This window comes from Phaenicophaeus curvirostris, chromosome 5, assembly GCF_032191515.1.
Source record: "Phaenicophaeus curvirostris isolate KB17595 chromosome 5, BPBGC_Pcur_1.0, whole genome shotgun sequence".
NCBI classification, from domain to species: Eukaryota; Metazoa; Chordata; class Aves; order Cuculiformes; family Cuculidae; genus Phaenicophaeus; species Phaenicophaeus curvirostris.
This window is the reverse complement of record NC_091396.1, coordinates 56,573,818-56,601,202: the sequence shown is the minus strand read 5'-3', so window position 1 is coordinate 56,601,202 and position 27,385 is coordinate 56,573,818. Positions and strand designations below refer to the sequence as shown.

The 27,385-nt window shown below is 37.1% G+C and overlaps 1 protein-coding gene across 1 annotated transcript in view; it reads right to left on the bottom strand.

Annotated features, from left to right (window-relative positions):
- The window catches only part of WDR25 (WD repeat domain 25), a 64,890-nt gene that overhangs the window by 5,284 nt on the left and 32,221 nt on the right, over window positions 1–27,385 (bottom strand). The window contains exons 2-3 of the mRNA XM_069858813.1: window positions 22,668–22,815; window positions 11,161–11,291 (exon numbers count right to left, since the gene is read on the bottom strand). Of these exons, the coding sequence (XP_069714914.1) occupies window positions 11,161–11,291; window positions 22,668–22,815 (279 nt within the window). The remainder of the gene's footprint in view (window positions 1–11,160; window positions 11,292–22,667; window positions 22,816–27,385) is intronic.

Below are 27,385 nucleotides of genomic sequence, written 5' to 3'. Positions count from 1 at the left end.
CATGAAATGCTACATCTATGTCGTCTACTTCAAATTTTGCAGATCAATACCTTTGCTTTCTTTTTCTCTGATTTGCCTCCAGTGAAGAGAAACTTCAAGGCAAGTGGCCAGATCAAAGTAATCCATCTCTCTGAATATGTTGATCCTCAAAACTAGGACACTGGAAGACTCCTAGTTATTAATATCTAAATCTCTCTCTCCAAGATAGCTAAAGCATAGCAGCCTGCAATTTCAACAAGGTGTTCAGAGGTTAGTCTTTCTTCTAACCTCACTAGAAAAACCAACAGAGCAGAGTGCTTGAAGTATTATTCTGAAACAGTTCCCAACTTTGTGAGGCATTTCAGTACCCACCTTAAATCCCTAACATTGCACGTGACTACTGACTTCAGGGCTCAAACCTTTTACACATACTGTAAGTACATACATTTAACAAATAATAATTTTCAGGTGTCTCAGTGAAATGTCATGGCTTATGCCTCTGTTTTATACTTTAGCCAATAAAAGAAAAATCATTTCCAATATCACACGTGACTTGAGAATGTCCTCATTTCTTGCCTCAAGCTCAAAAAGCTATGACTATCTGGAAATGTTCAGAACTAGATGATCCTGCTTTAGGGTAGAGATAGACTAGATGAACTCCAGAGGTCCCTTCCAGCTCTGCTTCCTGTGCTCTCAGCGTGCAGAAGAATGGCAGCAGCAGCTGCTCCAGTTGCTCCTCTCAGGCTCTGTGAAATGTAGTTTAGAAACGTGATGCTTGCTTTTAGTGAAGAACTTCAGTCATGCAAGCACCCTACACATCCTATAATAACAACAACAAGATGTAAACCTGCAGACTCAGAAAAACTGGCACACTTTTCTGGAATCTGCCTGCATTTTTAGGACAGTGAATACACAAATGTGTTACTTGCTCTCGTCAGATCTTTCAGTCTAGGAATCTGCATAATATACAACGCAATTAAACTCTGTAAAGCCATAAATGATATTTGCATATTTATAGCCCCCACTTTGACTATGGAGATATCACCATGCATAGCTATTTCCTCACAAAGTTATAAAAGGAAACCCATAGTTCATTAGTAAAGTAGAAAATTAAGCTATTTTGTAAAATCAAAAATACAAAAAATACCCCAAACTAAAAAAAAAAAAACCCACAGAATATAATAGCTACCTAGAATAAGAAATTGAAAACCATACAGACACCTGACAGCTCTAGGAACTGCAGAAGAACTGAAATAAAGTTCCGTTGAGAGGAGGCGGCAGACTGAAGGAGGCAGCTAGAAACAGGGACAGCAAGGGAGAAAGAAAGGCCAATTGCTGCCAGGAAGTGAAGAACTATATAGAGCAATAAAACATATAAAATTCCCAAATGCTGATTCAAGGCAGTCATTCTTTAATATTCTCTTATTTTAAAGATGAAACAAACTCAGACATACTCGGCTTCCAAAAAAACTTGGAAATGTATCTAGGGACATATCCATACATAATTGTCTCCAGCACTGTTTTTTATCGGATATCTAACCAAATCACCTGTGTGTCTTAGCTCTGCAACAGGAAACTGTTGTTATAAAAATTAGTACAAAAGACCATCTTTTCCTACATGTTTCATACATAACTCAGAAAAAAATTATGCTGTTTAATCTTCAAACCACATAGTAAGAACTGACTCAAAGAACAATTAATTAACACTTCGAAGAGCAGTTAAGAATCTGATATACACAGTATTTAAATTCCCCCCATAAAGATAGCTTTCAAAAATAACTAATTGCAACACCCCTGCTCAGAAAAGTACTCATAATTAAACCTCCATTGTTCTACCTCACATAATGAATTCATGACATGCCTGAGGAACTTGCTTGGGGAAAGCACCAGTCTCCCTACCCTGCTGGCTTTAGTTTGTTAATAACAGTTTTGCTCTTTTTTCCATTTGCAGATTTATCACCCATAGGCATTAGAAAACCACAGTCCACTTCTTCAATCCAGGCATTTTCTGGTCATGAAAGAAATCATTTCAAAGGAAGGTATAATAGTTTCTGGCGTCAACAAAATTCAACATCATAATAAAGCTTCTTCACTAAGGCAAGAGTTTATGGCTGCAGGCATTTGACAAGAAAGGTAATTTAAGCAAATTAAATCAGTTTCAAACAGATTCTTGTGGTTCTCGTGATTTGAAAAGCATGCTGTGATGCTGAATTCAAGATGTATATTTTGGATGGGTGGTCTGTAATGGTTCCCAGCAGAACGCACATGCAATGCCCAGAATTTTGTTTGTCAAGAATGCTCAAAGCCTCTGCAGGAGCAATTCAGAAGCTGCTGCTTGTCCCAGCTTTGTGCTGGTTACCTGTATCCTACGTGCACCGCACTCTCCAAAAATGCCCTCAAGCTTTATGCAAGTGATGAGAAGAAATATGTTTTTATAGTCATTGCCCTGAGCATTAGGAGATAAGGTCTCAAAACAATTCCAATAAGACTACAACCTTTCTGGATAGTCATGAAAAAAAAACCCTTCATCAGTCAGTGCTGTCATTTCCAACCTGTAAAATGGCATTTTTTTCTTCCAAATCTTGTCCTATCTTTTTAGATTGAGTGCTTGGCATGAAACTGCTTCTTCCTAACGGCGTGCTGGGTAATTAATGTCAGTGAATAATGTCAGTAATGTCGGGGGACTGATTTAAGTTTCCTCCGTGAAAGAGTAATACACCTATGCTAGTAATAAAAAGTGCATTTTAAATTAAAAGAAAGCTTATTTTGTACCACAAAGATGATCAGAGTGCTGGGGCATCTCCCATAGGAAGACAGGCTGAGAGAGTTAGGCTTGTTTAGCCTTTGAAGGCTCCAGGGAGATGCTCTAGCACACCTCCAGTACTTAAAGGGGGCAAACAGGAAAGATGGGGAGGGGCTTTTTATCAGGGCTGTAGTAATAGGACAAAGGTTAGTGGTTTTAAACTGAATGAGGAAAGATTTAGATTAGATATTAGGAAGAAATTTTTTACCGTGAGGGTGGTGAGGCACTGGAACAGAGGCCCAGAGAAGTCATGGATGTCCCATCCCTGGAGGTGTTCAAGGCCAGTTTGAATGAGGCTTTGAACAACCTGTAGGTGCCCCTGCCAAGAGCAGGGGCATTGGAACTGGATGATCTTTAATCTTCCAACCCAAAGCACTCTATGATTCTATGATTTTTATCTACTGCAGTGCAAGCCATTTGTGTTGATCTATTCTACAGCATAAGGTGTTGAGGCAGATTACTATTTGCCTTTTACTACATGTACACAACAAAATCACAACCACATGACAAATCCAATTTCTGTCTCTGATCTCCATCTGAAAGCTATAATGGCAGTTTTAATCAAAACACATGACAATATCATAGACAGGAACATCAAGCACATAAGAATTGTGAATTTCTTGTTATATTACTAAAAAACCTTTGCTTTTCTACTTAGATTTTTTCGTGTTTCTAACTGCTCTATTTTCAGACACAGCTCAAGATTATAGAGGGGACCTGAGAATAATTAAAAGGAAAGAGAGACTGATTAAAATGAATAAGTGGCCGAGTTTAATCTGATGTTGACCTATAAGACTTTAGTCATGAACAATGTACACTATTTGTAAAGTCACTTTCAGACTGCTCAAGAAGGCACAAGAGCCTTGTGATGGAAAACATCAATCATTTATTACAAAGTAAAACCAATATTTTCCCATCTTTTTTTTTTGTTTAAAATTATCTCCCTATCTCAACAGGATAAGAAGTGAAGTACCTACAATATGAAGCAAATAAGAAACATTGAGATAGAGAATGGCTTTTCTATTAGGAGCAATAATCAAGGGCTTTTCAGTCCAGAAATGAGACTATCAAGGGGAATTTGTAATAACTGGAAATAAATTCCAAGCAGCATGAAGAATGTGAATGGTTTCTTCTGGTATAAGAATTTAGACTCCACAATAGAAGGCAGCTTCAAAACACAAAGAGAGAAATGCTTCTTCACAAAAGGCATATTAAAAGTTGATGAATGCCTTACTACTGGATGCTGCAGATGTAAAAAAGAAAAAGTCAAGAAGAATCAGTTTCACACCACAAAAACTCAAAGAGCCATGAAAGACAAAGACCCTATCTGTGGTGCAGAAAGTCATCAAAGTGTAAGTTAGGAAGACCTGGATAACCATTGCTTGGAACTGCGATAAAGAAGTTTGTTGTGCTTCCATACTCTTGTTTTTTTAAATGCATACTAGTCGCTGCTAGGGGGTGTAAAATTTGTCTAGCAATAGGCTGAAACCAGAACCTCTATTCTCCAACAGCTTCTCACTCAAATACTCACGCTCCAGATAGAGGCACGTTTTGTTCCTGGCCCATTTCAGTCTCTCCAGGAGCTCCTGGAGAGAATGTACACACAGACAGGCCCACGATTCTCATCTGCGATACTACCACATGAGGTTTCCAAACAAACACAGCAGGACTGTTCATGTAAGTGTTACAACCCCATAAACTGTGCCTTCACACTCAGAAAGGATCACTGAATGTTAACATTTAAAAACAAACACCATTTCAGGAGTACAAATGTACCCTCACAATATTTCTTTGAACTTTTCATCCTTAGATTCAGTGAGGATTTATCTGACTATGAGAAGAATAACTTCAGTTTTCTAAAGCACTGAATAAATCATCTTATTTTAATTACATTGTTCTTCCTAACACCACCAGTACATGACAATGTATTGGCTGTTTCTATAGAAACAAAAAGTGCAAGTAGCTCCACCAGTTTCTGCAGCCTTTTTCGTATTTATATGCTATCCAGAGACAAATTCATTAGATCTCCTAAATATAAGCTATTTAATATGACTGCATCTCATCTGAAAGAAATTGCAGTAGAATGTTTCCAAGGAAACAGATACACTGCACTTGCAGTCTAATTTTTTTTTTTAACTACATTTTAATAACTTAGGCTTATTTCTTTATGAACTCAGGTATGGAGAAATAACAACATAAAGAGCATCTCTTTTTTAATTTTTAAGCATAAAGCTACAGACCATAGTTGCAATTTCATAGCTAAACAGTGTTCAATTTAGACTAATAAACAAAAAAACTCTGCCTTGTCCTCTGTTAATTGGAAAAATTCTACTGTTCATTTCTAGACTAATTTTAAAAGTTCAAAATAACTGCTTCCACCATTTTTCTAGTTAATTTGTGCTACAATTTACAAGACCTCAATTTCAAAACTGGAAATTTTGTGTAAATCTTCAAATCTAAGTTCTCCTAAATTTGCCTATCATTCCAACAGATAGCCATTCTATTCATCTTTTCTGAAACCTTCCTAATGTCCTGACAAATTTTATGAATCCCAAAAGCCTGGACCTTTGTCTTCATTTGTACTTTTCCCGTTTCTAAGAAATCATTGCTTTTTTCCTGCATGATATTGGGTTCCATTTTTTTTAACTGATTGTGCTAGCATGAGAGTTTCTGTAACAAATCTTTTTCAAAACTAAAATGTTAAATGAGGTCTCCATTTGGAGCTGTTCCTGAAGAACTTCACTAAGTTCCTCTCAGATAGTTTCCTTTCTTGAGATCTCTCCTTTTGCTAGTTCTCTCAATTACAATACTTAGGTTGGTCCCTGCTTTCTTCAACTTCTCTAATTACTCTATCAAAATCTGAAATCACAGACTGGCAATTCTCAGTAAGTATCACACAATCAACTTTCGCTTAACTCCTGTTTATGTATATATATTTTTTTTTTACCATTTCATTTATTCCTAGTTCTGTAACCAATCCTTCCTTAAGTCTGTTCTGTGGGTGTTTTATGTCATACTACTAGGTCTCCACTTTGTTCCTTTCCCTCCTTATTTAACATGAGCAGTGGATAATGGAGGTCTGCGAGCTTCAAATATTGCTTATAGATCAGAGTCACAGACCTGTCACCTTCTCCTTATTCCCTCTCCAGATTACTGTATGGTGCTTCATCAGGACTTGCTGTTCTGACAGCTCCAGCAGACAGCTCTTGCCAAAGTTCTAGCGGGCTCAGTTGTTTAAGAGACAGAACATACAAACATCAACAGACAAGAGATTACAACTAGAGTACATCCAACAGCTGAATAAATTATTCCTCTATTTCTAACAGAGTCCAGGAAATGTTAGTGATCTCCTTACCTTTAGAGTTCCTTGTAATTCTACATGTAATCCTGAATCCTTACAAAATATTGAGCTTCATCAATCAAAGCAGAATGTAAATAAAAGGTAAAATATGCAGAAATAAAAAATAATTATATAGATGCATTTAGAAACTTTAAATTAATACATTCAGATGCAAGTTCTTGAGTGCTCTATGTCCTTTCAGCGGAACTACCGCCATCCCTGCTTTACACTATGCAAAGCTTGGTGACACGTGTAAATATGTTTTTTTAATTCAGTTTGACAAGTCGCTCATGACACAAGGAACTTTATCTCCTTTAAAAGTGTTATCAGTAAAAGACAGTTACAGTTGTAGTCGTGTTCTGGTATTACAACTATGTAAGCTTAGAAACTCAAACTAAAAAGAAAAAAAATAGCTGTAGTCATATTTTCTTTTGTGACCATAATGAAGTCTTTATTGCTAAGCTAAAGGATACAATTCTCAACTCTCTTTAGTATTTCAAGGAATATTAAAAATTCAGGTAGAATCAGCGGTTGGAACATAAATTGTCTCCTGCCTAAACCGCTGACGTAGATCAGTCAAAGTGGAGAGTGACCGTGTAACTCAACTGGCTTGTGTTGAATATCGTAAGAAATTCTTCCACAGTTCAGAGAAAGGAAATCCTTCTAAAATACATAACTACTTTAAGATCTCAGGGTTATTGCACCATTCTTTTACAAGGCATTTTTACAATGTTTTTCTAGGTTGAGCTCCAAGGTACAAAGATCCCATGGGGTCTGTTTAACACGACACTCGCTTCTTGGTTGACATTGCAGAGTTTTGTTTTGTTTTTTCAACACAGCAGCTCACTTCTAAGTTTTCTGGTCATTTCATAAAGTCTCTATAAACATTCTCCAAATGTTTCATAAATTTAATCAATCTGTTATACAGCAATATAAGATCTCCAGAATAATCTCTTTGCCAGAGAGACAAAACAAGGTTTAACACAAACAGAAATAAATACTGCTATAATAAATCTCTACATGCTATTCAACTGCCTCTTTTACTCTTTTTTTTGAGCCTTGATTACTTGTCTCTGTAATTTTGAGATGCCTGTATACTTCACATTTCACTGAGCAGTTAACTAGATGTTCCATCCATTTCTCCAAAGTATATTGCTTAGCTTTATCCTCAAGATTTTAACTCCCTTATTGTTCTCTTATTCTTTGTCTCACTCAATACACAATGCTACCTGTGAAATCATTTTGCCTATTTGCTCAACAAAACAGGGATAGCAATAAATGTCTTTCAACATTCCTCCTTTTCTTTGTTATATGCCTTTCCGATTAATAGCCTACTGTATATCTCTTATGTTTAGTAGCTGAAGGGCTGCCTCAAACCTATCTTCATACATTTTCTCTGGGACTTAAAAATCCAGTTTTTATACCAAATTCAATACACGAATAAATATTAGTCACTTACGCTCATGAACTCATGCTCCAGTTAAAAATTAGTTGCCCATCAAAATCAAAGTGAGATTTCAGAAGTATTAACTTGGGAAAAAACCCACCAACTATTCTATGTCATTTCCCATCAGCAGAAAACATCAATGTGGCACACTGGCAAAAAGCAGCCCATTTCAACCACTGCATATGTATGTGTAATTGGACAATATTTTTGTTATTAGCCATCCTCTCTATCTCTGTGATGCTTAATGCTTTCCTCCGAATTTCCACTAAAAATTCCCTCATTTCCATATATACATTATTTGCTTCACATAGCTAAATTTAAAATGTGCAACTGAATAGCCTGTTAAAACCCAGGAGTACATCCTAAAGAATAACTTCTGAAATTGAATTACCAGACAGTGCTGAAATTGAGTTTTCAATGTGCAGTAAGAAACAAGATTCAAGCTCTTGATTTAGGGTGCTCACTATATTGACAAAATATGCTGCAAAGCCCGAAAAGGCTATCAGGAGTATGATGACGGGAACAAAAAGAATCATTAGTTCCCACACACATAGTGCAAAGCTGAATGACAGGTTAACACACTTGAAAGAACAGGCAAAACAGAAAAGTCTTGCAATGAATTAGGATGAAAGCTCCCGAAAGATACTAAGGTGGTTTGCATCAAAACTGAAATGAAGTGGCTAGAGGCCTCAGACAACTATTTCAGAGCAAATGACACTTGTCAGAACAGGATAAATTTCAAAATACTGCTGGGATGTTGTATCCAATCTTGAATATGGCCATAACAGTGTAAAATGGAAAGGACAGAAAACATGTTCATTTCATCTTGTGAATGAAGGCAACAATACAAGCTGGAAGCAGGAGTACCTAAAGAATGCACTGCAATCCTCCAAACCACGGAGAAGCAGACATGATGATACTGATCGTTCATGCCTAACCAACATACTGTGGCTGAGAGTTTGAAACATTACTACATTATTTTATAATAATAATACATAGGTGATACCTGTCATTATGCAAGAAGCTATAAGCAATCAGAGTTTGATATTTTTCCCCTTTTCTCCACTCAGCTATGACCTTCCACATTCACTCAGCACACACACAGCGTTCTTCAAATTTGAAAACCAATACAAATGTAGGTGTCTAACAGTCTGCATCCATCACTGAGCTGCAGGTACCTCAGACGGGAAAACAAAAAATTAAAGGATGATAGAAACTCTCTCCTCTTTTTGGAAATGTTTCAGAGTAAGAGAGTAAACCACACTGCTGCTTTAGACAATCACAGTACATACAAAATAATGGTTTTCAAATGAGCAAACACCAAACAAATAAAAATAAAAAAGGATCAATATCTATTACCAGGCTAAACTTAGGCCTTCCATTTTCTAAGTTGATCAGACACCGCTCGTTATTAAAATAAATATTCCTCATGAACTACTTAACTGGATAGTTTTCCAGCTGATGAAATTCTACATTAATATAATTGTTTCCTAATGAACAAGGCAGGTAATAGCTTCTAAAAGCTTCCAGAGAGAACCCAGTACAGAATCTATACAAAAGAAACAGGCTGGGGTTTTTGTTTTACCAAGCCTAAGACCCTTCCTGTTTTACCTGTCAGAATACACATTCATTCATTTATTTATTCTCTTGAAAGGAAATTATTTCCTTATCATATGGAAGGATGCTTCCCCTCTCTCTTCATTAGCATCAGCTCATGGAAACAGAGTTACAGTCAGTCCTTCTAAGCACTGGAGTGTCCTGCAGTTACAGAGACAACCGCTGCGTGCATTCCTCAGTGATCAAGCGCTCTTTAAGACAGGTTCCAAGGCTTGAGCTTCAGCATTGCAAAAATGCAAGGAGTGTTAGTCATTGAGATAAAAATGCATTATTCTGCTAGTCTTGGTTTTGCTGCATATAGCATCCTGGCCACAGAACACACTGCCTTTTGAGAAATCACATCATAAAATGAGATCAAAAGATGTCACAGCATGTAGCGTTGTGACATAATGCACACAACAGCAATTGTCTCAGTCAAAAAGAAAAAATTTATAATATACCAATCATGAGTACCGTCTACTTTGGCAAGAGTATTTAAAGTGGACAAGGAATGGCCTGTGGAAAGGCAAATGCCTCATTGTACCCATTTGCAGATGACACCAAGCTGAGTGGTGCAGTTGTCAGAAGCACGGGAAGTCATCCAGAGGGACCTAGACAAGCTGGAGAACTGGGCCTGTGTGAACCTCATAAGGTTTAACAAGCCCAAGTATAAGGTCCTCCACCTGGGTGGGGGCAATCTGTACTTTCAATACAGGATGGGGGATGACATGATTGAAAGTAGCCCTGTGGAGAAGGACTTGGGGGTGCTCATTTGATTAGAAGCTCGACGTGAGCTGGCTAGGAAAAAGCAGCCCATTTCAACCACCACATGTGTATGTGTAATTGGACAATATTTTTGTTATTAGCCATCCCCACTATATCTGTGATGCTTAATGTTTTCCTCTGAATTTCCACCACACGTTTTACAAACGTTTTCACACTGACACTGTAACTCTGAAACTCACACTAAATTTATTTTCAGAGTAACCACAGACTTGGCAGTCTCAATATGTACTTACTAACATTTTTCTCTTGAGAATTTATTCCAGTGAGAGAAGGCTGCAGTAAAGATCCCACACAATTAAATTATTTTCTCAAACATCATCGACAATTCAAAGGGACAACCATAGGAATTAGACTGTTAATTGCACAATAGTACTGTGTTTCCTTAATAAAGCGACTCCTGTAACTATTGGAGACTTCTCCATTTAAAGCCCTCATACTCAAAATACATCTGCCTACATCTCTCACCTGTTATTCTTAATACACCAGTCAGAGAGAGAGTTTGGATAAGCAACCTTATCTTTTTCAGATACCTTCTGTCACCCTCAAGAGCAAACAGATGACTAACTACAATGAGTAGGATCTACCCACATAAAAATTCAAAGGAAAACAAAAAAATACTCATTCTATAGTCACTGTTGCTCTTTGAGCTATTCTGTGCATGAGGATATTGGTTTTCCTTATGCTTCCACTGGCGGCGTACAGCTCTGCTCTTACATGAGCTCTGAATGGCACTTGGCAAGCCATTCTGCATGGCTCAGGATAAAGTAAAGGCAGGAGCTATACGTGCCTCTCTGTGCTTTTCCTAAATGTAAAAATTACTCCAGACTTCTACACAAAATGTACAGGCACACACATCGGGATGCACATGATACAGCTTGAAGAACAAGTTATTTGTGCTGTTTCCTAGTACACAACGGCCTTTTTCACAATCCTGAAGTAAGCCATTTGCTTTATTTAATTCAACTATATGTTACTCATATTTATATAAACCAAAAAAGCATACATTTTTTGTGTACAATATTCCTCTTTATGCTTCAAAAACATTACAGAGGTACAAACCAACAAATGGAAACACCATCAATGACAAACGCAAAATATTTCAGAACAAAATTTCATTAAAAGACCAGTACATCAAGCAGCTCAGTAATTCACAGGACATCCAACCTAGAAAAAATCCTAAAAGAGAAAGATAAAATAGATTTCCATTACCTTAGAAGTCCTTATATCCCAGGCTTTAACTTCTGGGCTGAACCCTCCACATGTGAAAATATTTGACTCTGTAGGGTGGAACTTGAGAGCACTGATCCTAAATTCATTTTTGATGCTAAATATCTGCTTCCCTAAAAGAAAGTGAGAAGTGGAGATGAAAATTTGAGCAGAAAAATTAAGTATGATATTCATTTCAACCTACTTTCAAAAATATCAAGGTCATCAAAGGTAAATATGTTTATATTAACAAATTTCAAGTATCTGGGGCTACTATAATTTACTAAAAATATAAGACTAAACTCACTAATTTCTATCTACATGAAATTGCTGCTGTTCATGTGCCTCTGCACCACCATCTGCTTCCCACTCAGAGGAGAGAACAAGTGGTTTCACACACTAAGGAGAGGAGCTCCACCACAGTCCCAGTTCAGCTGATACACAAAACTAAATCTACCAATTTAGTGGTTCGCTGTTTCCCTACAGAGAAGTCATAGTCTTTCCTTCAGTGGGATAAAAATAAATTCCACAAAATATAGTATGTACAGAAATACCATGTCCCAAACTATACTAGAACTTTTGAGTTGTTTACTGATCTTTTTGTGAAGGTAGGAGTGAAAGTTCATCCTGAAAGTAGGAAATAATTTGTATACCATCATATGAAGGCAATAGCTGTTCCCATGGATACACTGTTCCCAACATTTCATTGTGTACACTAATCTCCACAGGATCCTGTAGTTAGTATCAATTGGATTGTTAACACTTTTGAAGGCAATAGATTTCAGCTAGGTTAATTTATAAGATTTTACCACAGTTCACTGCTTCCTTTCATCCTAACAAATTCATTATATTAATGTATATTCACTGAAATATCATTTTTGGAAGATTGGTATGGACAAAGATAAATACCTTTACTTGGTTTCACAATTTCAGTTGTGCTTTATATTCTACATATCACATATAAAGATCCATATTAAATAAAGTTACTGCTTTAAGCCACAGTAAAGAAGGTGCTGTAGAAGTCAAAAAGAACCATTAAAGTACTATGAGAAATGTGTCTTAAAATATTCATCAATCTACGTTTTCAGTAATAGTTGTCTTAAGACGGGCTTTCTTAAACAACTGAAAATACTATGAGCTAAAAGCAGTAGTGATGGCTGTAAATACTGTTAGGTGAACAATACTGAAAAACATTCATAGATTTTTTTTTATGCTTATTTTATTATTTGGAACCAATTTATTTGTTTTCAACATCAGTTCCATTTTCCCTGTCTGCTGAACTCAACTCACACAGTTAAGAGGCTAAGATTTGTTGATTTATTGCTTCATTTTAAAGAAAAGAAGAGAGAGATACAACTTAATCATATGTGTTCTTCAAGCTAGCAGGGCCAGGGAAAATAGTCTGCAGAGAGCATAAAGGAGTGGTGAAAACAGGTTTTCACAGGGTTTTTTGTTCTTTCTTAATATTTTCTCCACTGATTACCCATGTAAGATCTAAAGGGCCTCTCTGTCTCTACTGAGTAGAAGACTTAAGTGCTTCCCCAAAAAGAGAAAAGAGTCACAAGGGCAGCAGAGATTCTCTCTGCAAGTCATATGACCATGTCTCACCATGGGAGCTTTCAGTACCTCGACAACTATAAAAGATAAAAAAAAAAAGAAGACTCCACAGGGAAAAAGTAAAGTATTAAAATCATCAGTTATAGGAGCAACTAGATATTGCCCTCATCTACACCACAGCCAGGCACCATACATGTGTTTTACACTCATACACAGCACTTGAGAAAAATACTGAATTTCCCCATGGAGGCTCACTAGTCAGTTTAATAGTTCGCTCCAAAGGACTTTGGTTCCTGCTAGTACCCAGTTTAATAAACACTCTGGAAGTATAATCAACAAGTTTTTATGGTACTGTAGTCAGAAATTAGCAAAACTGAAGCCCACCTGTACTATTCCTGTCAAACAGCTTCACAAAGGATGCATCAAGGCAGTCATAATTCTTCATAAATTGTAGTGTTCAGATGGCATTAGATGCATCCATAAGTGATCCAGTGAAACTCAACACCTAACCTTCTGACAAACATTAATTGTTTAACTGACTTTACTGAGACCTGCTTTTACCTCCATAAAGCTTCTGAAAACTGCTTCTTCTATAGTGCATATATTTTTCTTGCCATTGTGCTCTCTTTAAGAAAGTCAGTTAAGACACAACTAACAAAGACGTGCACTAAATTCAAGATTAATTTCATCTACTAACTACAAGATCTGTTACCTTTTCCACAGAAAGAACATTGATTTAACACAATTTGGTATTAATTATTCCATCTTTCAGTCTCACACCCAGTCAATTCCAAGTAATTCAATCGTTTGCTCAATATTCTTTCCATAAACTAAAATCCCCCAGTTTTCTACTCCATCTCACCCTGTTTCAAAGATAGAAGTAAGCACTGTGTTTGCCCTTTTCTTGCCTTCTAAATTTTATTTCTTGAAAAGCTCTCATGGCAGTCACTAATAAAATTGCAATGTAATGATCTCAGTGCTACGAATTCTACTTTAATGTAATAATAAATTGAGCTTGTGATAACAGCTTAAACATCTCACCTCTATACTCTTAACTTCCCTCTTTTTCCTGTTTTAAGTTGGTAGCTTACTGTTTGTTTCAGATATTAACCACGCTAGATTTTTGACTGCTCTGAGGAGCAATCACAATATCTTAATCTTAAAAGCTAAGGCTCTCACATTAATACGATGAAATGCAACTCTCTTTCACATTCTCTCCCCAGCTACCAAAGCGAAAATAAATGAAAGGTCTCTTTCTGGAAGCTCAGTAAACCAAAGGGTCCAACAGTATTAGTTGCATACCTGAATTTTACTTCACTGTCATGTCACAGAAAATGAGAAAAAGGCTGGAATGTAGAAAAGAAGAGCATGGAATCAAAGCATCAGCAGATAACATACTCAGAAGGGGAGTGCCACCAGTATAGCAAAGGGAACTCTCCTATTACTAGAACTGAAATTTATGAACATTATAAAGAACCTAAATCAGAGTGCTTGCCATACAAAAATGCCTGAACCCAGTAAAATGAACTTCCCTAACGTTTATATTTGTACCTCCCTTAGACCTTTTCCTTTTAGGTATTAGGAGCACAAGGCTGAAGTGCTAAGGTATATTCTCTATACAGCTATGAAACTTCTTTCAGAACATCAGAAACGTAGCAGAAATATCCACCTGAGAAACAGATTATTGCAGAGGATTATGTGGGGCAAAATAGCTCATGCAATTTAGTATGTTAAAACAATGAATCCACCTCTTAGCTATTTCCCATACAAAGTTAATTTAGCATGCTTTACTACTATGAGCAGAATTTGCTGCTTCCAATGCTGTAACCATACTGTGACAGAACCTGGCCCCACACTTAGGAATTTCAGCTTCAGCGTTTGCTGGAAAACCTGCTCCACCTTGCTGGCACTTGACATTTACAGTTATGTATATTTTTGTCTACAATTACTCAGTTTATTAACATTAAACACATACAACTTTTCACACCTTATTTTATATATGGCAAAAGATGTCCTTTGAGCTTACCCATAATAGAGTACAGTGGGTGTTAATCGGTAATCGTATATATACATTTGTTGTGTGTATGTTTATTGTATTTTAGTTCCTAAAGGCAGCATAACAAAGATTCAACCAACCAACAGGCTGTAGAAAATTATGCCTTCTGAAAATCTATTTGGTTATTTGAGGCAAAATCCATACCACATATAATTTTCCTGTAAGAGAGATTGTTACTCCCAAATCAGAAAGCAACTGCTTCTTTCAATCTTTCATTTTCACAGTTTTAGTAACAATATCTACTACATCCTTAAGAATACAAACCACATTGCAAAGTGCTTTAATTCAATTCCTCATTCATTAAAGGCTCACTAGTAACATACACAGTATGAAGAAAAATCTTTAAAAAGACCTGGAACATATGTTTCTGCTCCTTTATGCTGCAGCCTCCTGTGAAACTGCTCAACTATGAAATCAGATATTTTAAAGGCTATTTAATGTGTTCTGTAAATGTGTTTAGTTGTCCTCAGGTTCATACCCCTACCTGCATAATCCAAAACATTCACTTCCTTAAACTTATCTGGAAAGAAAAGTGAAGTGTAAGGCTCACAAAGATGTGAGACTAATCTTGCTAAGTAGAATGGATTTCCCTACTGTGTTTACAAAAAGGCACAAAACAATATATCAAAAAAACCTCATTACGGTTGCAATCTCTCTCACACGCAATAGTGAGAAGAAAATTAGATTGATCAGGCATAATTTGTTCTTAACAAATCAATGTTGGCTGTTACTTATCCATTTTATCTTGTCGTGCCTACAAATTGCTTTATTATTTTTCCAAGAACTGAAGTTACACTGACTCTATTCGTTTCCTATTGTTTTCTCTACATAATCACAAGTTTCTGGCATGCAAAGGTTCCTGAAATATTAAATCAGTTTATCTTTTATCCTTGAAAATCTCCACAAAATAAACATTTTGCTTCCTTCTCACTGCAGAGACTTTAGATTCATGAGCATAAAAAGTAAAATGCTGTTACCTCCTCTCTGGAGATTGACCATTATACTATGTTCAACATTTTACTTAAAACTGCTGAATTTTGAGGAGACTCTAGTGGCCTCACATCAAAGATGCCTGTATGCATTTAAAAGATAAAAAAAAAAAAAGTAAAAAACAAGAAATAATAAAAAAAGGAAAATTAAAATCAATCAACTGGGCTGTTTTCCTGAGGTTTCATATAAAAACTTCATGCATATTAAAACAACACACTGTCTACGTAGTACTGAGAGAGAAGGGGAGAGATAGGAGAAGAAAGTCACAGCTCTCCTGAGGCAACAATTCCATATAAGCACTAACACTCCTATGTGGACAAACACCATTACGTTATCCATAATAATGTTATCTCTACATGACTACCAAATTAGAAATACCTCTTGCAGGTACAAAATGTTCCATTAAGAAACTCAAAATAATGTAAAATAAAATAGATTTTAAAAAAAAACAGATTTAAGTGACCACACTACATATAAAGTGAAATTTCCTTCAAGACCAACACTTTAATTTAAGTATCTTGGTCACTGTAATATGAAAACTTTCAAAACAACAAGCAATTTAAATACCCCATTATAACTCTGGGGATATTATATTTGAAATCAAACTCAGCCACGAACTAAAATACAACTGCAGCATTTGGCAACATAGGAAATGTGCCAAGATTTCTTGGAACATTCCCTCTGTCATAACATTAAAGAAATTAAAAGTAGCTACAATATGCAAATAGTATCAACCTAGCCAGTGCTGTTCTACCTATGCTATCCTACCAATTCATTTGTGACTAATGAAAAAACCACTGATGAATAAAACATATATTCAAACAATAAAATAGTTATAAATAAATTTTAAAAGTACAATTACTCTTCTGTCTTAGTTTAGTCCTTAGCTGGCAGCTAAACAGCACACTCTTACAGTACCCTCTTACTCCTCCATGGTAAGGGAGGAGGATCAGAGAAGGAAAGGAAAACTCATGGGTTGAAATATAAACAGCTTTAATAAAACAATAAAAGAAGAACAAATAACAATGATTATGGTCATAATAATAGTAACAACAAGAATAAGAACATATTCAAAACAATATTCAGTTTGTCCCAGGTAGTGATCATGGAACACACCCCTCAAGCAGTGAGCACAGCAGTTCCCGTGGACGCGGAGGTTACAGCCAGTGCAGAAATCAATGAAGACGGAACCTGAGCTCAGAGTACTGGAGACTGGACACCCAGAGCAGAAGTGCTGAGAGCAAGCAGGACACCAAGAGACCACAAGCAATAGGAGAAAAGAAAGCATCCCCAGCAAACTTTCCACTTATAGAGGAAGCATGATGTTCACGGCATGGAATACTTCTGATGGCTAATTTGTGTCAGCTGCCCTGGCTCCACTCTTCCCAGCTTTATACACCTGCTTACTGTGAAACACAGGTAACTGAAACAATGTCCTTGAATTCCTAGTAACATCAGCATTCTTTTCATACTAAAATCCAGAGAAATAGCAGCTGTTAGGAAGAAAATTAATAGTATCCCAGCCAGGCATAAACACTACCTAGCGACAAACTAAAATAATATGTTATGAACATTATACTCACACTGAATTCAAAATGCAGCAGCTACTAAGAAGAAAAATTACTCTATACCAGCTCAAACCAGGACACCTTCTAAAGTTGGTAGATCACCTCCATTACATCCGGACGTAACAGAAGTTAAATGCCAAATGCACTTGACCTAGGTCTGTTTTAAAAGCAATTTTTTTCCTTGCTCTCTGAATACAGCACTACTTTCTACTCTAGAAATAACAAAGCGTCTGAACTATTCTAGCAGAAAATTACTGTGAATGTGGTGTTAGTAGAGATGAACAAAACCAGGGAGTGTCACTGGTTCAGGTTGCTGCATTATTATCACATCTGCGAAACCTTTCCAAAAACTTTATTTTTATAAAGGAATAACATATACACAATAGGACAACAACAAAAAAATATTAACCAGTAACCTTTATAGGCAGTTCAGCTGCAGTTTTTGGATCCACTAATATTTATGAAATCCCATATTGCAGTACTGAACTGGCCTCACACAAACTGTAGCCACAGAATCACCCATGTGAGTGAGGGATGAATAACCTTGAGTTACTTAAACATTTTATGCACATTTTGGATCAGACCCATACTCTGCATATGTGCAACAGTTTTCAAGAAAATCATACTCTGGAGAGTCTTAGCTTGACATCCTGGAGTTAGGAAAATGGATGACCCTTTACAATGATAAATGACATCTATAAAAAAATGAATTCAGAAAAAGAAAACTTGCATAACAATATCTATTTTCACCAAACTAGGACAAGTAAACTCATTTAAATTCTTTTCTTTCCCTGTTCTTCATCACAACATCAGCAAATCATATAGGCTGGACCCTCAAGGGCCACTTAGGCCAAACCTCTACTCAAAGCAGGTCCAGCTGCATTAGGTTACTAAGGAGTCTGCCCACTGAAGTTCTGAATTCTCCAAGTATACAGATTCCATAGCCTGTCTAAACAGTATGGTTTAGTGCTTGATGACCCTTGAGTTGAGTCAGAAAGTTTCCTGCATTCCTTTATTTGTCATTTGTTTCTCATCCTCTCACTGCACACCTCTGAGAAGAGCCTGGCATCATCTTCTCTCTATGCTAGGTAAACACTTGTGAATCTGGCCTGGGATGAAGTTGACGTCCCTTGCTGCAAGTAAACACTGCTGATTCATATGCAGCCCCAGAACTACCAGGTTTCTTTTCTGCAAAGCTGCTTTCTAGTCAGTTTAAACTAAACGCACCAGCCTGTTCTGTTGCTTTAGTCCATTCCAGATGCGGTACTTCGACCTGATGAGATGCATCCCCAGGTCTTGAGGGAACTGGCAGATGAACTTGCCAAGCCACCATCCATCATATCTGAGAAGTTGTGATAGCCCAGTGAAGTTCCCACTGACTGGAAAGGGGGACATATAACTCCTATTTTTAAAAAGGGAAAAAAGGAAGACCTGGGAAACTACAGGCCAGTCAGTCTCACCTCTGTGCCCGGCAAGAACATAGAGCACATTCTCCTGGAAACTATACTAAGGCACATGGAAAATAAGGAGGTGATTAGTGACAGCCAACATGGCTTCACTAAGGACAAACAGCACCTGATGAATATCGTGACCTTCTATTATGGGTTTATACTGTTGGTGTATAAGGGAAGAGAAATTGAGGTCATCTACCTGGACTAGTGCAAAGCATTTGACACTGTCCCACACATTATCCTTGTCTCTAAGCTGGAGATACAAAGATTTCACGGATGGACCACTTGATGGATAAGGAATCAGATGGATGGTCGCACTCAAAGAGTTGCAGCCAATGGATCAATGTCCAAGTGGAGACCAGCGACAAGTGGCATTCCTCAGGGTCGGTATTGGACCAGTGCTGTTGAAAATTTTTGCTGGTGACATAGACAGTGGAATTAAGCAGTGTGGTTGACATGCTGGAGGAAAGGGATGCCATTCAGAGGGACCTTGACAGGCTTGAGAAGGGGACCTGTACGAACCTCATGAAGTTCAACAAGGCCAAGTGCAAGGTCCTGAATACACTTCGGGCAACCCAAAGCACAAATACAGGCTGGGCAGAAAATGGATTGATTTCAGCCCTGAGAAGAAGACCTTGGATGTGTTGGTTGATGAGAAACTCAACATGTGCCGGCAATGTGCTCTTACAGCCCAGAAGGCCAACCATATCCTGGGCTGCATCAGAAGAAGCCTGGCCAGCAGGTCAAGGGAGGTGATTCTGCCCCTCTGCCACTCTCATGAGACCTGTCTCCAGGGAGGTATTGTCTCCTGGGGTATTTTCTCCAGGAGGGCTACAAATATGATCAGAGGAATGCAGCACCTTCCACACAAGCACAGGCTGGGAGAGCTGGCCTTGTTTAGCCTAGAGAAGAGAGAGCTCTGGTGAGACATTATAGCAGCCTTGCAGAACTTAAAAGGGGCCTACAAGAAAGCTGGAAAGGGATTTTTTACACAGGTATGTAGCAATAGATAAGAGGTAATGGCTCTAAACTGAAAAAGTGTCAATTTAGATTAGATATTAGGAAGAAATTCTTCACTATGAGAGTGGTGAGGCACTGGAACGGTTTGTTGTGGATGTGTGATCCCTGGAAGTGTTCAAGGCCAAGTTGGATGGGGCTTTAACGAACCTTGTCTAGTGGAAGGTGTCCCTCCCCCTTGCAGTGGAGTTGAAAGGTGACCTTTAAGGTCCCTTCCAAACCAAATTATTCTAGGATTCTAGGATTCTAATCTCGTAACTAGCTGTCATCAGACCCAGAATGAACAATTAGCTAGACTATAATTTTGATTTAATAGGGCAGAAACAACGTTCTTAACAGAAAAACAACACAAACTGACAAAAAGCACAACTGAGCAGATCATGCCATGCATGTACTAACCTGTATTTGCAACTTTTCCTAAATTTTTAAAAGTAATGCTCTTCAGACCATTAGGATTCTTTTGGTGAAGGACACACAGCAATTTTTATAATACAGTTTTAATATATAAAATCTATACTGAAAACAAAGATGAGAAAGATTATACTTTAGCAAATATTAATAGAAAATGTTTATCCAGAACAACATACACAAGAGACAAGCATACAACCCTAAAGACAGCATTATTATTTATAAAATTGCATTGGCATATATTTATTGCATATAAACACACTAGTAGTTAGTTCAGTCTAGCAATGAAAAGTAATTAAGACCAAAGTCCAGAAAAGTACCTAAAAGTCCTCTGTGAAGGAACAGTTCCAACAGCTATCTGAAGTTAATCAAAGAAGAAATCATCTCAGAAATTATGAAGAGTGAGATGGAATGAATGATTCAGTGAACTAATGTAAATCAAAATCTTATAGCTGCCTTAGTGTTTTTCAAATGGAAATGAGGCTTTTTATATCAAATTGATTTGGATTCCAGAGGCAAACTGCTTGTCCTCTTTCTCTGAAAAGAACTGACTGAAATGTATTTAAAAAAGAGTAACTTTACAGCAGGGAAGGAAAGCATAAACTGGCCTGCATGTGTAGGAAATCAGAACAAAATTCCAGTCACCCATACTTTTCCAAATGATGTTTGTAACACTAAAAGTCAGTTCCCAACACCCACACTACAACTGCAGTTCACATGAGCTGCAAGGAATCCTGCATCCTTGAAATAAAGCAATAATGATTATCTGGTATTTTCAATTATTATAAGCATTCATTTTGCCTTTACACATGCCGTTTATTTAAGTAGTTAGAAACACTACGTATCTCACAAGTCAGTAAGGAAAGAACCATTTATAAGCTTATCTGTTTTGTAACCTGGTAAATATACTTTGTTACTATCATCATTGCTTAAAACACTAGAAATGCCTTCTTTCAAATAAACCACTATAATCAACTTAATTCAGACTACTAACCTATCACTGGACAGTTAACTCAAAGAGATGTTAGAAATTAAAGTATACAATTAAAATTGCATATCCTTGGACTTTGATCTATGATTTTATAAAATGAGATTTTCCCCACAGTAGTCCCTTTGAATGACTCGGGTGCATAAAAACTATTCTATTGCTATAAATCCCATTAACGCCAGTAGCTATACTGTTTAGAATTGCAAGCACTACAGTCAAAATTAAATCTCCTTGGATTATAAGATTTTCTTATATATGAGACTAGAAATGAAAAGGTTGCTGCAATGAGGCTGAAAACAAAAAGAATACAAGAAGTCTGACATAACTAATGACTTGGTATATTAACCTCATGTACTACTTTCACAGAATCCTTTTTCCCCCCATTACAAAACCTGAATAGTCTCAAAACTCAAAAAGTCTGTAATTGTGTCACGTCTTACATTCCCAAACTACAACAGTTCCCTTCCAGTCATCATTGAATTTAAATACTTCAGGTATGACAAATGTTGAGAAAAATAAATTCTTAGAGCGTAGAAAAGAATCTTCTTTTCCTGTGAACAATATTCACAAATTTCCTTGGCTGCTTTCCCAGTTCACCTGAATAGGACTTCTGCTCTCCAGATATTCACATACAACGTATTCCTTAATGGCATGTAGGAGAAAACCCTCCTAGACAAGAATTGCTTGTAATTTTTGTAATGATTTCTTTTGTAGTCTTACCAAAAAAAAAATGCACCTTTGCAGGAGTTAAATGCTTAAAAATAAATTAAGTGGAAAAAATAAAATTGCATCTCTTCAGTTGAGAAGGTGCTATTTTAGGCCTAATCATTATACACAGCCCCAGTGAATGCTGCCGTATGAATCTTGATAACATGCATAAAGGAGAGAAGAAATACAGCTGATAGAAGCACTTCAGTTTTTGAAGAAGGCATGAGGAGAGACATCATCTAGGAAATTAGTTAAGGTCACAACAATCTAATTCCAAATCAAATTAACAACTGTATCAAAGCAAGACATGTTCAGTCTCAGAATTTAAGATTATATACTCCCAGTAAAGGTCCTCTTCAGAAAAAAAAAAATCACCTAATTAACTTTAAGCACAAACTTAAAGCCAAACCAACTGAAAATGAGGTGCAAGCCTATATTTAAATTAACTATACGTATAAATGCTACTGAAGTCAGCCTTAAGAGGGTCTTCAAACACTTTAATGAATAAACATTACAGAGCATAAAAAATACACATTTCATTCTATTCAGTTGTGCAGTATCAGACAACACAAATTAAATGTTATCATTAAGTTAAAGATATTACAGTTTTCTTAAAGATCTCCAATTGCCCTCAATTGCTGACATTTTTTTTCACCGAGGATAAATTTCAAGTATTCTAACTTTGATCTATAGATAAGGTTAACAAGATCCAAAGCTATCACTAGTGAATAAAGACATGGCTATGTATTCCTTGACATGACCTTTACCTGTTTCTACATCAGTTAAATGCAGCATGGAATCAAAGCCCCCACTGAGGATCCTTTTTCCACAAGATGACCATTGGGCAGATCGAACAGCACTGGAGTGACAGGAGTATGTTGTTAAGCAGCAGCCTGTATCTACAGCATCCCATACCTTAAAAAGAAGGATAAGGACAACTTTATAAAGAATAATGATATTTTTTTAATGTACTGATAAGCAGCTACAGCAAATCATCACGACTGAGAAAGTTTTGCATTCCAAAGTCATATCTCCGAAGCTGTAAATGTCTGTTCAAAATAATTGCATGGTTGATTAGAATTAGGGCATTTTATTAACAATGCACATATCAGTAATATATATATTTATGACTTGTATTATTTCTTGAAATGTCTACATTGCTTTCAATCACAATTCATCTTATATTTGCCCATTCCTAATGCTGTCCTAACTCTACGCAAGTATGTACGTAAATACATTTTCCCTTTAAACTGTTTTTCTTCCAAATTTTTGTCCCCATGATATCTTGCTTTCCATTGAGTAAGAGGAATCCTAGCAGATTACAGCTTTCACATTTGCCTGTAGACAGGCTACTATCATATCTCTCACTCAGTTTCTAGCTTTACCTTAACTTCATTGAGGATTCAGATAAGAATATTATCGTGCAGCTACATGGAGATTTCTACAGCATGCTTACTTCAGTAAGAGAAGGCTAAATATCAAAACTATTTTCCCTATGACTATTCTACATCAGTAAAAGCTAGATTATAAAATATCTTATGATAGTACAATACAACATAGTACCTGTTGAGTTGTCTAATAAAATGGATAACAAATGCTATAACCATACCAGAAAACCCATATTTTATTACTTGTAATATTAGTAGTGCAAATGAATCAACACTTTGACAGTGCTTCATGGTAGTTTTATTGCAGTTTAGGTAACTCCATGGCAGTTTATTGCTTTAAAGACACCATTTTACTTCATGCTACTTCTCTCTGCAATTAGTCATTTTCATCCTGCTATCACTGCCTTCAAGATTAGAAGGTTAGTCTGATTTTTTTTTTTTCTCTTCTAATCAGTTTCTCAATTCTAAGATTGTTTACATAATGCTGGGAACAAAGTAAGAAATTAACAGAATACAAATTACTTTTTTTTAAGTGAGATCAGACTCCACTTTATGTATGTTGATACAAGAGCACTGAAGATAGCACCAAAATAAAACTGACTGCATGTTTGTGCAGTTTAAAGGATGTTAAAAACAACTCAGTCATCAGAAAACATAAGTAGATGTTTGCTTCCTTGTGGCAATAGCACAACTCACAGTACAGAAGAATGTAAAGGGGGAGAAAAAAAGCAAGAGTTTTGGTAATGTATTTCTATCTTTAATTATATTTTCTTCTTACTGGACTAAAAGGACTTGCTGACAATATCATTAGACAGTCTGTACTCAGAAGGAAACATTCCATTATAGAAAATTGTTTCATCAAAGTATCTTCTAGCATGGAGCGCAGTTCTGCAATGCAAAGCAACTAATTATCATTAATTACTTGAATAGTCAGTTAAGACTGGAACCATGATGGCTACACCATAAGTATTCTACCCTATACACAAGAAATCATGAACATTTTAATATTAAACTGCTTTTGAAAGTAAGTTTCTCTGCTTTAATGAGTTTTAATGATCATTTCAAGCTTCACAGTATTGAAAAAGGGTTAATTGTGTCTTGGAGGGCTTTTAATATGAGGAAGCTAATGAATGAATCAAGATGAAAGGAAAATACAGGTGGTACATGCTTCAGAGAGTTTTCTATCATGTTTTAGTGATTAAGTATGAAAACTCAATTTTCACAAGAAGGATGAAATAAAGCAAGTTCAACAGCACTTCTGATTTCCTGCTTGATTAAAAAAAAATCTGTATAAATGGAAAATGCATACCCCTAAAACTGACATTTCTCTCCATCATGTGAAACGGAAGAAATTATTAGCTCTTGCAGGTGAGACCACTGACCATGCACAAGGGACAAGTTACCAAATACCACATTTCTCTCCACCATTGTGCTTTCCATCAGAAAATCAGGTAATGGCAGTGCTGCAGTGTCTTCTGGAATCACAGCCACATGGGCAAGGCAGTCTTGACTGAGGACATTATTTTATTGCTAATTAACATACACTTTTAACTACAGATTCAGTTATCAAGGAAAAGAGGCCAAGAGTTAAACAAGCACTTAGGTGACCACTTTCCCTCCCCAGGTCCCACTTCAGTGCAGCACTTCTCCTTCCCTACTCCTACCCCAGCTTTCCTTGTTTTCACCAGGCATTATGCTCAGTCTCTTTCACATCCTTTTGGCAAGACTGTGGCCATTGCAGGAAATGTGGGGTCAGAGCCTAGAGGTTGCTTGTTGCCTCTCCATGCATCTCACTTTCTTTGCCCCTCCTCTTGGCTTCTTAACACTTCTCTGCTACTTCTCTCGAGGTGAACATCTCTTCACCTACCTCCTCCCATCACCTTCCGCGTGTCCTTACGCACACACACTCATGTTTCCACCTGTGTGTCCTTATGTCCTCTGCCCTCAGAAGCTGCTTGTTTTCTTCTGTACACATGAACAAAGGCACCATATGCTTCTCTGAAGTTCTGGCCCGCCATGAGCTTTTTTCATCCATTTCAGAGTGAGCTGAAACAAGCCATAGCAGCAGAGGGCAGCCCATGGCTTCCTCCCACAGAGGGGAACCCTGCAGTCTCAGCAACCAAACCCCACCGTTTGTGTCCAGTACAAGCAGTCAGTTCAGACAGAAAGTTAAGACAGACCTTCATCAAGATTGGTCAATGCAAATTCACCAGAGCCTAAAAATATGCTTGTTAATGAGGTTGAGAGATGTCACCTCTTCTGCGGCTTCATAGCTTAGTGGACAGAGAAGTCAAACAAGGCAGCAGAAGAGGATGGCACACACTGTCCTGCTATGTAGTGGCAATGCTCCGCAAGCTTCACCCAGGTGAATTCAATCCTAGACACAGTTCCAGATGACCTGCCTAAGATTTTCCTTCAAGTCTCACATCTGCTGAATTTAGCTTAGCGTAATTTTGATACATTAGTGTGTGCCCTGCTGCAAGGAGGATCCTGTGCAATGATCCCTGAACAATTTCAGAGTTTTAACTTTCAATAGTCACGGGAAAAGGGAAGGTGTAGTTGCTATTTGCTAGAAATGGTATTTGATATTTACAGTTCAGCAATGACTTAAGAGATGCAGCCAAGCCCACAGAAAGTCATATAGAGGTGAGCCATTGCATGGGTGTGCAGAACCCAAAACAAGGCAATTAAAGGGCAAATGTGCATCTTCTGTACAAATAAATTATGAAAAGGTGTGAGCTATGAATGCTTAGCTGTAAAAGAATGTGTCTATCTCAAGTTTCAAAGACTGTTCTGTCTCTAGAAGTGACAGAGACGTTAACCACATTACACCCACAAATGGTGAATCTACTGTACTTTGTTACCAAGGAAAGATGCTTCAAATCCCATGAAAGGTTCATCACAAGGTTCATTTTCTCAGAGAGTCTCTTAAGTAGTTTCCCACTCCTGTGTTATGGCATTGGTGCTACTTTATCATAATAAGGGGGAAAAGTGGCTATAGAGAGAGTTACAAGACACTCCATCCAAAACTTCAGATTAATGTCTACTCAGTAGATGGTGCTCACTCTATGCAGGCAGTCGCTGTCATTAAGTACAATTCCTTTGCATGTGAGGTAGCCTCTCTCTGCCAAACACTCAGTTGCCAGATTAACAGATTCTACAGGATGAAAGGCATTTTAGGGTTTTTCTTTCAACTGAGATAGTCAAACACTTCAAGAATAACTTCTGTGAAAAATATTTTTTTCTATTCTCATTTTCTTTACTTTTCCCATATGCTGAATATGCTGGCTCAAACCAGGATTGAACAATAAGCCTGAAAGACTGCATGGGTCTAGCCAGCAGTGTCCATGAAATAATCCACATCCTCAACATGATGCCTGAACCCCAGTGTGTATTCTTTAAATTACGGAGGTAAGTAACAAACAAACAGACACCAGCCAACAGGTTTAGAGCATAGCAATTCCGCAAGGAATAGAGAATTAGGTTACAATACAGTGACCAGACTTCAGCCTCAGGAGAAAACTTTTTCATGGCCTGGTCCAAACCTACAACAAGAGAGTCCCATAGAAATTAGGACCATTAAAAACTTCCTATTTCTAGTGAGTGAAGTCATCAATCATGCCTTCTCTGACAAAATGCAACCTGAGTTACAGAATCTTGCAGAAGAGGATCCCAAACTTAGTCTTCTGAATGCCACCTACATACGAGCTCAGAAAAAAGATTTATATCCACAAACAGCCTAAGGCTGAAGGAAAAGGCCACGACGCTATAATTTAAAAAGTCAGTTGTAACTACAGCTTTAATTTCAAAGTGTTTTGAAGAATTTAAGTGTCCTAGAACTATTTAGAAACTCATATTTTAAATACCAAAGGCTGCTAAATTTAACCATATCTAATAATAATCATCTTTAAAATAAAGGCTTACAAAATAAAACCCTAGACCTACATGGAATAATGGCTTACATACGTAGTATATAATAAATTACTTGGGCAGGGGGAGCAGTTCAATAAAAAATACAGAGTCTGAGATATGTATTTTCCTTCAAAGGCATTTGAACACGTATCAAGTATTACAAGACTAGACACCATCATGCACCT